Here is a 13471-nt window from a genome sequence, read left to right as displayed (position 1 = left end):
TGACAAGATGGTAGGAAAAAGAAATGCTAACACCTGACGCATCAGTTAACGTGGCTCAAGGCTGGGCTCAGCTCCAGAGCTGTCGTGGCCAATAATGTCCATGAGTGTTCCCTAGTTTCTCCGAAACACACACAAAGATGCACATAAACCATAATCACCATCACATTAGATGTGCAATACAACTACATAGTACACTATATATGTATGTTTAAATGGGGGTTAATTTTGATTGTAGAACTTGTTTTTTTCTCTGGGATCAATAAACTGAGACCTATATTTTACAAAGAGCTAAAGACGCTTATGCATGTTGTTATTTCTCCTAGCATTGATTACTCTAATGCACTTTTCTTCTCACTTAGTGAGTCAGCCTTTGATCACTTGCATGCTATCAAGAATGCTCGTGCTGGAGTACTTAATAGGACAAACAGACAGTATTATATCACCCCATTATTTATATCTCTTCACAGGGCTCCAAGTTGCATTCAGGATATAATTTAAAATTGTGATCTTTCCATACAAAGCATGCAAACGCTCATCGTATCATCGCACGTGTCATCTTCATCATCCCTCATTTTGCTTAGTTAGTCCAAATACACATCTGTCACGTGTAACCATCCAAAGATGAGTTAACTGAGCTTTACAGTCTGACCTGTGGACTGCTCTACCGATATTTTCAGATTCTGTAGATTCTTTTAACTGACCAACTGTCACACAGAGGCCTGTCATCAGTCCCCTTGGAACCTCCTGTCGCTGCTCTGGTTGCTGGAGGTTGCTGTCTGTTGCTACATGAAATCAGCTGCAAAGCGCTTGCTGCACCCTAAACCTTCTTGTGTTTTCTTTGGAGCCTGACAAATTGGCCCCTTGCCCATAGTTTGTGTGGAAAATGCTGATGCGTCTATAAACATTCACCAACTTGGCAGTGACTGTAAAAATTAAGAAAGTACGACATAAACTGGAAAAAGAGAACAAACTAAAAACTTGACTTTTGAAGCAGGTTGGTAGCAGCAGTAAAGCACAACTTTCACTTTGAAGGAAAACATTCTCTGCTTGTGGTTTGCATCACACTTTTCACAGTTATGCTCCCACACAGCTGCCAGTTTGCGTGTATAGACAAGTTACCAGCTTCCATGTAAACTATGTAATCACAAGGAGATTTTTCGTATGTCAACCATTTTTATTATTAGACTGCCAACAACCTGGAGCTATCCAACTGGTCAGGTAATACCTACTGGTCACTGTCTCTAGACTTGTGTGGCTCGGGTCCAATGCAGATACTTTATGTAGTATACATTTTTAACAGGTATATTGTTACTAAGATAATTTGAAAGGTTTGTGTAATATATAAATGTGCATATATATATATATATATATATATATATATATATATATATACATATGCAGTTATTTTTTTCTGTTAATGTATGCTCTATAAAGCTTTTGTGATCTTCGTCTGTGTGGGGTGCTAATATAAATCGACATTACTTGCTTTAGATGTATAGTCACATGTTAACACCAGCTTATTAGAATTTCACTGTCATGTAATGGGAAACACAGGCACACACACACACACACACACACACACACACACACACACACACACACACACACACATATACACAGATGCATACTATTTCCTTGATAAATGAGTGTTCAGGGTGACAGATACATTTTTGTCTAAATGGATCTCCATTGTGCAAGGCATAATGTCATCTTCATTAGAAGCATGTCATCCCTTAAAATGAGTGAACACGCTTGTGAGAGTGAAATTTCTTTATTTTGCAGAGGAACAGGCCTATTAAGAAAATGCAGATGATGATCATGGCAGTTGATAAAGCAAGTTGATGTGAATCCAATTTTTGTTCCAACTGAATTATTTTGCGTGTCATGTGAGCAGCTTAATGATATTTCGTACTGTAATACTACAAACAATGTTTGTGTAATAAATGTTCTTTTAAAAAGTAATGGGAAAAGGAGCCTTTAGTTTTTAGATTCGGTATAGTCATGCGGAAAATAATGTATAAATTGTTTATAAAATGTCAAGAAGTCAAAATGAATGTCGTTATTAGCAAATTCCCCACATTACTGTAGCAGCAGGCAAGTTATTTTACCACACTTTTTAAACTTGGTAGTGTAATTTAAATTATACACCATTTTATTATAGGTACAGTAAGCCAAGAAAAGTGATAACAACATGTATCTACTGATTAGTGTATAAAAAGGTATAGGTCCACCAGCATTTAAAACGGTCATAAATTTCCATTGTTTGCTTGCATCAGTCCCACAACACAATGGGCTCATATGTTTCTGAATCAGCTGTTGATTGGCTCTTTGGGGCAGGAGCAGGAGCCATCTTTGCCCTTACGGATTTTCACTGATATTTTTTATATCGTGGGTTGTTGAGTGCCATTTTTCATCCATATAACACCATCCTTATCATTATGATTGTATTCTATATTATATCTTTAAGTATATATATCATAAACAGAAGTATTCACGGCCTTTTCTCAATACTTTGTTGGGCAAAGTGGTCCCAAGAGTAATTCCTTCTTTTTCATGCGCCTTTTACTGAGGAGTGACTTCGTCGGGCCACCCTACCATAAAGGTTTAATCTGAGTTCTGTCTGAGTGACCACTGGGCTCTTGATCACCTCCCTAACTAAGGCCCTTCTACCCCATTCACTCAGACTGGCTTGGCAGCAAGCAATAAGAAAAGTCCTGGTGCCAAAAAGTTGATTCTGTTCATCTGGACGTAACGTTTTTAATTGGAGAAATGTTTCGTCACATCCAAGTGACTTCTGCAATCTCAGCTAACTGCAGGTTTCCCCAATCTTATAATGACCATTGACATGGCCATGAGTACACAAATTTCTCTTTTCAACCTCGCTTTTCTCTGAACTTCACATACACGTGTTTATGTATATGTGAGTCTATATCTGTATTGTTATGTGAAGAACACCTGCTTGCAGGTGTACATTGTGATTGAAGATATATTATACAGCTTGTGGTAGCACATATATGCATGCGTGTAGCATGTTTTGTGTGTACATTGCTTGATAGCACTGGGTGTTAGAATCCCTAAAATAATCAGAACAATTCTTGGGTGGGTTGGAACTGGGGCAAGCACTCCAGCTAATCATGTGTTTCGACTGGCCTTAGGTGTTACAAATCCACATGGGACATCGCAGCTCTTCTGTAAGTTGACAGTTTGACACATCATCTGTATACCCCGGACTCATTGAGTGTTTTGGGTGTTTATTACAACATACCCTCATCCGAGGCTGGCCCACCACAGGCTGATCAGACCTTGGTGCGTGTCACATGGTAGTTTCACGTGGTCCTTTTGCAGTCCACACTGTCTTCCACATTAACCAAAGCCAATGAATGCTCCTTTCTGTGTTAGTGGCAAGCTCTTTTATTTCCTTTCTTCGAGCCTGCCCTCTTATCCCCAACTCCTTCAGGAGCCTTATGGTTGAGCTGGCAACAAAGCCCCTGCAGCCCACTTCCAATAGATCCACCCTCACATCCCATCCTCTCTCCTCTGCTTCAGCTAATAAGTTGGCATACCGCAGCCTTTTTTTCTCATTTACTTCATCAGTGCCATCTTTCCAAGAGTTCGTCAGTTCTACAATGAAAGCACACAGACAGGAGCTGGACGAAAAGATCTGGGCACAATTGGTAAATACTATAAATATATATCCACAGTGCTTAGGGCCAAGATGGCATTGTCCCGCTTCCTTTTTCTCGAGGGTGAGTCTTTGCTCTTAAAACTGAACTGTACACCCCACACTACTAAAGGTGTCACATGGACTTAATACCCACCTGTAAGTAATGGATTAATGGTATTTCTACAATGGAAGACAAACGCTTTGGATCAGAGAACGAAACATCTCATTAACTCATTAACAATGCAAATGCATTGAGGTGAGATTCTGAACACTGATGCTTATAGTTAACAACTGAATGAAAGCAAAAAACACCCATAGACACCTCCAGGGGAAAAAAAAACCCTAAAAGGCTATTAACCATATATGTGATCTGTATTGCTTTGAGGTGGGATAAAGTAAACATTTATTAAGTACTGTATGCTTACATAAATTGTTGTGGGTGTATTGATTTAAAAACTATGCATAGTATTTAGCTTACAATGCAAAGCACCTTTGGGTGACTTTTGCTGTGATTTAGCACTATATAAGTAAAACTAAATTGATGTGAGTTGACTTGATGGGTCAGTTAAGTAAGCAGATGAGGTAGATAACAAGAAGGAAGTGTATCCCATTACCAGAACTAAGAGTGCAGGAAAGATGCTTCAATGATAGATGAAATGTGTTTTTAATATTTGACCCTCAAGAATTTAAAACAAATGCAAATGTCAAATTGAAATGCAAAACAGTGAAGGTAAAACAAACAAAACTGTGTGCATGTGTGTTCATGGCGATTTGTATTCATGATACTACAGAGAGAACAAATATTATGCCTACAGCTGAAGACATCTACGTGAACTTGAACTTATAAATATAATAATATGATCTGACAGCAACACCACTATAATAAAGCTGCTGTATTCTTTTTTGTTTGTTGCTTCGAATTTGTGCTTCTGTGGCCCAGTTCCAGTCCCTATTTAAGGCTTCATGATAACATCAACAAACTTAAATGACATCATCTAAGCATTGGGACAACAATGTTTCATTGCAAAAGATTTTTATTGAAGCATTCAGTAAATGAATCTATAGAAAAGGGGCAAGATTTTCCGTACCTGAAGCATTCTGGTTTTTAGCCTGCTTGTGTTGATATTAATCAGTGATATCTGAGGAAGGATTTGTTGGATGTGGAGAGCAAAAGAATGACAGCAACTGACAACAAGTTTCATTTTTATAAGTTAATATTAATTTAGTGCCATTACAGTTTTTTACAGACGCTAGGACACATTTCTCAATACTTAGGTCACTTTTGCAAAACTCCTCACACAGTGAGCACAACAGAAGTCTATGTGGGCTAAACTGAGGATCAGTTATCATTGTTTTGGCACAAAATGCATTCAATGACTACATCTCTCAAATTTCATGAATTATCTTCTCACTCAGACACAACAACTGCCAAAAATCTTTGTACGGACAGGACATTTTGCATGTGCTTACATACTGTTTTCAAAACTGTTAAACTTATGGCCAAAACAATAACATAATGCAAAACTTAAAAAGACAGCAAAATCCAACAGCAATATTTTATTGAAACATATTTTAAATCTAAAAATGCAGTTTAACCAGCCACAGCTGATTCTCATTGTAGATGAACATCTACACAGGTGTTACTCCTTCAATTTTTCAACTCCTTCAATTCTGGCATGCCAGAAGATTATTTCCTAGGTGTATTACCCTAGATGACATGAGATGTGATGTGGATGAGAACCTGTGGCCAAATGGAGAAGACCGAGTAGATTAGCATTACTATTGTATGTGTATCAGTGGATGGTGTGTATACAAATTCTTGTATTTTGGGATTACTTAGTGCAAAAAAATAAAAATACAGAAACAAATATTAACGAATTCTGCATGATGTCTGATTCATTCCAGTAACATATATTGAAATTATAAACAGAGATGTGTCCTTGTTTTACACAAGAAAACACTGTGTAATGCTACATGTTGTTAGTGTTTTTTAGGTCATTGTTTTGTGGGTGACAAAGTGTGTTTGTCGGCTGTCAACCTTTGCTAGTGTTCTGGAAGAATGAGTTTATTTGAGACCTGAATGAAGTGTTTTGGTAGTTGTAGTGCATTTTGAATGTGAAATGAACTGCTTTGCCAAGCTGATGGTCAGTTAGGAGGATTGTGTGAAGTGTTTTGCAAAAGTGACCTAAGTATTGAGAAATGTGTCCTAGCGTCTGTAAAAAACTGTAATACATAATGACCGGCCAAACAGAAATTGAAAACAGCACAGAAACTGCTGCCCACAGAGATTAGCTTTTGGCTTTCAAGGTTCAAGGTTCAAGGTTCACTACATACTGTTCAGTAAGTATGACGGAAACTACTTCAGGTAACCTGAGTTTAAATATTCAGAGTGAAACTGAAGAACATAACACATAAAATTCTTCTTCATATTGATTAGTGAAAAATAAGAATTTTTATATAGTTTGCTCATTTTGTACAAAGAACCAAAAAATGTTCTTTGTACAAAATGAGCAAACTATATAAAAATTCTTATTTTTCATTGTTACAATTCAACCTTTCCAAAGTGACTGCCTGATGTGTTTCAGTGAGCCTGAAATAATAGATTTAATATGTGTGTGTGTGTGTGTGTGTGTGTGTGTGTGTGTGTGTGTGTGTGTGTGTGTGTGTGTGTGTGTGTGTGTGACTAGGGCCATAAGCTACAAACATTAAGTAATTTGCACCCACATGGCAACAACATAGACTAAGTGACACTCAGGTGAGCATGGCCAAAATAACTGCAGATGACAAAAAATGGGCAGGACCTGAGATAAGATTTTCTCAGCTTTCATGTAAACAAATGAAGCTACTAATATAACCTGGTAATACATTAGAGGGTCACTTGGGTAACCAGGAGCCTGGAAGGTCAGGAAGCTAACATCCATCAGCTTTAAAGTGATGTAAGATAAGTGAATGGCTTCGCTTTGTCTGCAGTATGACTGACTGCACACGAGGTGATGAAATTATTCTCTCTTTTATATTTTCTAAAAACACTTATTATTGCTGTTTCATGTCACCACAGGTCTCTCTTAAAATTGCTATTTTTTCTCTCAGACTTGCTTACTTGAGGGCAATGTTCATGTTAGCTTAATTTGTGGCATATTCTGCTTCTTGCTATGCAGAAATGAGGTACAGAAAAAAATCTTACATATAATGCAACATCTCTGAAAGGCAGAAATTGGAAGGCCTAAGGATAATGACTAGCAAAACCCAGAAAAATCTAATTCTTGCCTTCGAACCACTTGATAATAAAAATGAGGCACTTCTTCCAACAGCACTTATTCACCTTTGTACATGTAAATTCTCCTGGAAGATAGCGCCTTCGTGCACTGCTTTGGACAAAAATATCTGCCCGATTTGTACAAATTAAATGTGAGGCAAGTTGTATGAAAAAAGACGTGACACACAAACAGTGAACTCCCGCAAAAAAATTGACATGTTGTAGTATGTATTGCACCATGTTTTACAGGTGCTGTATTTTTCCACTCAGTTTACTAAAGCCCTTCCTTGGCAGCATGCAGGCCATCTTTTAATCCACTGATATTTTGTAATGCTAAAATATCCACCTCTGGCCCCACATGTTGGCATGGAGACAAAACAAATTCTCTTAGCATTCTCTCCCCCGCTCTGTTTCTCAAACAGCTCCAGCACTATCTCAGAAACAGATTAAGGGGAAAAAGGCAAAAACAATAGGACTGCTTTAATAGAAGGACCAAGTTCATACACATCTTCAGGTGACACAACATCTCTAGGTCCTTGTTGAGTAACACGCTGCAGGGCAGGCAGATAAACCATGTCCTCCTTTGCCGGAATGCTGAGGGTGAGTGGACATGAACAGAATATGCTTCCTTCTCCACAAAAAGCTGTGCTGTGAGTGAACAATAAAGTGGTGCAGATGGATGACTACATCCCTGAAGCAGAAACTGTTCCATGCATGAATAGTAATTTGCTGAATGAGCAATATAACAGGTTCAAATAGAAGGAGTAGTAGTAGTGCGGTAGGGTGGAGGTGGAAGGGGGGATTTGGGGGGTTGCAATTGGCAGTTGGGAAGGTGAAAATAGGTGCAGTGTAAAAAGCAGAGGCTCAGGGGGCTTGGTGTGCAGGTGTCAGATGCTGAGACATACTCTGACATGATGGGTAATGAAAAGAGGGCAGCTTGATCCTCGGCATGGCTTTGCCAGATCAAGGAGGGTGGCAGTTGATAAGAAGGAAGAGATGTGTGCATCATTCTCTTCGTGTTACTTCTAAGCCTCAATCTTCTGTTTAAAAGTGTATCGAGCATGCTTGCCATCCTCACATGCATAATTTTCCATTATACAAACTCTCAATTTACATAGCCATTTCGATGCATTTCGAGGCATTTACATACATGCTTGAAACATTTTTCTTACAGCAGCATAAAACAACATTTCAAGGAGGAGTTTCTGTTCTCATAAAACATTTAATTGGCAGTACGGTGGACAAAAAATAAGTTTAATTATAAGCTGAGAGAGAGGCAGATAAAACACTTGTACAGTGAGGGATGCTGGTGTCTAATTGCCATGTACCTGTCTCCTGTGAATAAGGTGTATAGAAGGTCTGATAGAAACAAAAAAACTAGCCTGACAATCTGCAGGAATAACTTTACTTATGAATCCCTGAGAAAAGAGTCAGCAACATGAAGGTGTAAATCTATTGCCAGGCTTTTTTAATGCAAATACAGTTAGTGGGACACCATTGTCCCACTAACATTACTCCTGCCTACTCGTTGCCAGAGGAAGTCACAACACTACAGGTTTCAACTTAAAGGATCTTAGTATTGAATCAACACTAAACACTTGCTGTAACCTGTTTAAAAAGTACCTGCTGATCTAAACGTCACTGGACTCCCTCGACATTTCGAATTCTTTATCTCAAAGGAAGCGAGACCTTGGATGAACAACATCACTGTAGGTCAAGTGCATGTGTCTCAAAGTGAATAAGTGTGTCTGTGCACATGGGAAGTGTATCAGTGAGTTAGCTTATCTGTATGAGCGAGCACCTGTCCTCGAGATGCCCCAGCCCTTCACAGTTCACCGCCTCAGCCATGCTAATTTCCATCCAGAGGTGCCAGAGCACAATCTTGATTATGCTCCATAACAAACTGAAAAGCAGCCCTAATTTACACACGAGGCTCCCTGCAGAGCATCATTATCTGCATTCATACCATTACACCAAAGGTCACACTGACTTCTTCAGTCACACATAAACTGCTCCAAATGGGTCACAGAGATTAATCTTCTCTATTTCTGTGTTGATACACCGGACACCTCCTTTTGTTAAGCACAACTGAAATGTAGAAATTAAAGTTCTGCAATATTGCTTAAAGGTCATTAGAATTTTTTCATTTTTGACAGAACTTCCTTTCCTTTCCTTATTTCCTTTTTATTTTATCTCTTTATTCATTTTTTTGGCATTTTGTGAGACAAATCAGCAGAGCCATGATAAAAGTGATTTGATAGTCCTTAAAGACTCTTTTTTTAATGGTATGGGTAAGATCCGGGGCAGGCTGGGTTTTTTTCCCCCCGTTTCATTTTTTTTCTCCCTCACTCTTGCTCTCGCTCTCAGGTGGAGAGCTGGGCAGAGCTGCTGTTTCCCGTACTCGCTGCTGCACACCTGCTGGGGAACTTAAGGCTCGGCTATGGCGGTGATTCTCCGTCAGATCGTTGTCTCTACGCCCTTTGGGCAACGTTTTGTCACTAAAGCTGCTGACGTTCAAAAAGCTATTCCCATATATTTTCTTCCGTCTAGTAACTCTCTGGAATTCCTGCCTCTCCCTTTTGAAGAAACCTACCTGTTACCATCTGTTGTATGGTAACATAACAACAATATTGTATTTGTTTTCAATGTTATGTACTTATGAAGTACATGTATTTTGACTTTTGTTGCCATGATACCAGGTCTCTCTTAGAAATGAAATATTTAATCTCAATGAGATTTTTTACCTGGATAAATAAAAGACTAATAAATCTCTAGAACTAAACAGTCACAGCCAGCTCAGAACTGCCTTGTCATACTGGTTGAAACTCTCCTTTGAAACAGTGACATACCTGGAATCCACCTGCCTGCCTTCCCACTTTCTGCTGAGTTGCTTTCTCTCTATCTCTGAACTCTGCCCACCAGCACCCCCCTCTCTTGATCCAGCACTGTGCCGGGACAGGTAAGCCTGTGAAAACATCCAGAAATTGACAGAAACATCCATTAGCACTCTCCCTTCCCGCAGATCCTCTTTGAGTGAGGCCCACTATTGTTGCCTCTGTTGTCTGCATAAGATTAATTCTTTATAACTTGAGTTTCCTTGACATGGCTTTGCCTTAAATAAGTTTTCTATTTCATATTCCTATAGAGGAAGAACCCCACTGAAAAACTTAAAAATCAGACAAGCTAAGATATAGCCTTAATACATACTTAACTCAGCACTTTAATGTCTAGTTTTACTGAGGCTAGTTTTGCTGAGTTGGAGCTTAGAAAAAAGTTTGAAGTTAAGCAATAAGGTCTTCAGGTCATCAGAAGCATCCAGGAATCTAGTAAAGGTCCGGTTTTACTGAGACTAGTTTTATCCAATAGTGTAAACTAGCCTCAGTAAAACGGTGTGTTATTGTTTCCTACAATTCTATTTCCAAAGAAACTGGTACTCTGTAAAGTTCATTCAAGTATATACATATGTATATATTGTAAATCCTCAACAAATTATCCAAAAACCAAATACCAGATTCTGAAACTGAGAAATGTTGCTTCAAAAAGTTATGACAGGGCCATATTTATGACTCTGCATCATTTATTTGCTTTTTTAGAATGTTTATGAACATTTTGGGAAGAACTTTGAGAATAAAACTTTTAATGACTGTGCTGGAGTGGCAGATGTAAAGCCCTTTTGAAAGATCTTGTCTTGATGGTAGCACATGTTGCTCAGTAACAGTGCCTTTAAAGATGTGCAAGTTCTGCATGCCTCCCAGATGCTTGAACTGTGTGCTGATGGTCCCACCCCCTCTCAGTCTGGACGATGTAGCTTGATTTACAATAAGAATTTCCAGTTTCATATCCACGTACCACTAGGCTTTTATATGCAGTCTGTAAATGGCCAACTAGGGACCAGCACTGCAAAGTAGCTTAGCCTATAAATGCTGTGGTGTGTTGCCTTGTTCATGTAACATACTTTTAACTACACTCTGTATGTATGTAGCTTGTGTATGTAAATTTTAATGGAATGTGGTCAAATGAAATTTGAAATTAGACCAGATTTGACCTTTTCAGTGGTTTTTATATATATATATATATATATATATATATATATATATATATATATATATATATATATATATATATATATATATATATATAGTAGGGGTGCAACGATACACAAAATTCATGGTTCGGTTCGATACTTTGGTGTCACGGTTCAATATTTTTTCGATACAAACAAAATGATATTGAATCGTTCGATACAGTGCTCTCGGTTCGGTACACATATGTATCAAACAATACAAAATGTTTAATTTATTTTATCAACTTTTCTTCTGACAATGCTGTCTGTGTTGAGAGCTCAGTGGATCTGCGCTCGACTACTCCGCCTAGGCTGCACTGTCGAGTGCAGATCCACCGAGTGTAGCGCAAGCTAGCAAGACAGAAGCTATGGCAAATTGAACCTCCCCCACCCTCATTCAGATCTGGCCTTTGGAACTATTTTGGTCTTCATGTGAAGTATGACCCTGAAGGTAAGCGTGTCATGGGCAAAAGTAAAACAGTATGTCGGATGTGCCACGCAATGCTCAATTACATGGTGGGAACTACTGCGTTAGCGCAGTTAGCTCGTTAACGTGTTGACGCCGTCCAGCCCCACGCACCGGCGATCTGCGGTAGCTCGTTAATGGAGATTTGCCGTGTTGTGGCATTAACGTAATTTCAGATTAGCGCTGACAGCACTAGTGGGAACACAATGAATATGACTGCACATTTACGCCGACATCATCCTAGTGCAAAGACAAGTGAAAGCAGACAAAAACAAGAAGCACGCATGCTACAAACTTTACCCGAGTCATTTAGACAGCCGTTAGCACATGATTCTCCTTATGGGGACCTGATATGTTTAATATGCTGCTGAGAATATAGCCCAGAAGAAGCGTATAGTATAGTTTTTATTTTGGAAAGAGCCATTTCTCTGTAATAAACTCTCTTTTCCAAAGATGAGTGATTCCTCAATCAGATAGATTTATTATTTTATCCCTTTGCTGTTTCAGCAACATTAAATTTAAAAACTGTACGTTTGAGTTAAAATATATATTTATAATTTTAATAAATGAAAAATTAAAAAAGCATGAACATTTTTTTGTATCGAAAAATATCCGTGACACCAAAGTATCGAACCGAACCGATCGGTGTATCGTTGCACCCCCAATATGAAAACACCCAGCACGCCCCTGCGGGCGGTTTATCCTTCAAGCTCGGGTCCTCTACCAGAGGCCTGGGAGCTTGAGGGTCCTGCGCAGTATCTTAGCTGTTCCCAGGACTGCGCTCTTCTGGACAGAGATCTCCGATGTTATTCCCGGGATCTGCTGGAGCCACTCGCCTAGCTTGGGAGTCACCGCACCTAGTGCTCCGATTACCACGGGGACCACCATTACCTTCACCCTCCACATCCTCTCGAGCTCTTCTCTGAGCCCTTGGTATTTCTCCAGCTTCTCGTGTTCCTTCTTCCTGATATTGCTGTCATTCGGAACCGCTACATCGATCACTACGGCCGTCTTCTTCTGTTTGTCTACCACCACTATGTCCGGTTGGTTAGCCACCACCATTTTGTCCGTCTGTATCTGGAAGTCCCACAGGATCTTAGCTCGGTCATTCTCCACCACCCTTGGGGGCATCTCCCATTTTGACCTCGGGACTTCCAGGTTATACTCGGCACAGATGTTCCTGTACACTATGCCGGCCACTTGGTTATGGCGTTCCATGTATGCCTTGCCTGCTAGCATCTTGCACCCTGCTGTTATGTGCTGGATTGTCTCTGGGGCATCTTTACACAGCCTGCACCTGGGGTCTTGCCTGGTGTGATAGACCCCAGCCTCTATGGATCTTGTACTCAGAGCTTGTTCTTGTGCTGCCATGATTAGTGCCTCTGTGCTGTCTTTCAGTCCAGCTTTGTCCAGCCACTGGTAGGATTTCTGGATATCAGCCACCTCCTCTATCTGCCGGTGGTACATACCGTGCAGGGGCCTGTCCTTCCATGATGGTTCCTCGTCTCCCTCCTCTTTCTTGGGTTTCTGCTGCCTGAGGTATTCACTGAGCACTCGGTCAGTTGGGGCCATCTTCCCAATGTATTCTTGGATGTTCCTTGTCTCATCCTGGACTGTGGTGCTGACACTCACCAGTCCCCGGCCCCCTTCCTTCCGCTTAGCGTACAGCCTCAGGGTGCTGGACTTGGGGTGAAACCCTCCATGCATGGTAAGGAGCTTTCTTGTCTTTATGTCAGTGGCTTGTATCTCCTCCTTTGGCCAGCCTATTACCCCAGCAGGGTACCTGATCACGGGCAGGGCGTACGTGTTGATGGCCCGGATCTTGTTCTTACCATTCAGCTGACTCCTCAGGACTTGCCTGACCCTCTGCAGGTACTTGGTGGTTGCAGCCTTTCTAGCGGCCTCTTCATGGTTCCCATTTGCCTGCGGGATCCCCAGGTACTTGTAACTGTCCTCTATGTCTGCAATGTTGTCTTCTGGTAGTTCAATCCCCTCAGTTCTGACTACCTTCCCTCTCTTTGA

The 13471-nt window shown here is 40.2% G+C and overlaps 1 protein-coding gene across 1 annotated transcript in view; it reads right to left on the bottom strand.

Moving 5' to 3' along the window:
- The window catches only part of LOC309709549 (uncharacterized protein), a 144863-nt gene extending 131693 nt beyond the window's left edge, over nt 1–13170 (bottom strand). Inside the window, exon 1 of the mRNA XM_082538223.1 lies at nt 12124–13170. Within this exon, the coding sequence (XP_082394349.1) occupies nt 12170–13156 (987 nt within the window). The 5' untranslated portion in view covers nt 13157–13170 and the 3' untranslated portion in view covers nt 12124–12169. The remainder of the gene's footprint in view (nt 1–12123) is intronic.
- Nucleotides 13171–13471: the final 301 nt, after the last annotated feature.

This window comes from Aulonocara stuartgranti (genome assembly GCF_965226115.1).
Source record: "Aulonocara stuartgranti genome assembly, chromosome: 7".
Lineage (NCBI taxonomy): Eukaryota > Metazoa > Chordata > Actinopteri > Cichliformes > Cichlidae > Aulonocara > Aulonocara stuartgranti.
Note: the sequence above shows the minus strand (reverse complement) of the source record. Positions and strands in the feature narration are given on the sequence as shown.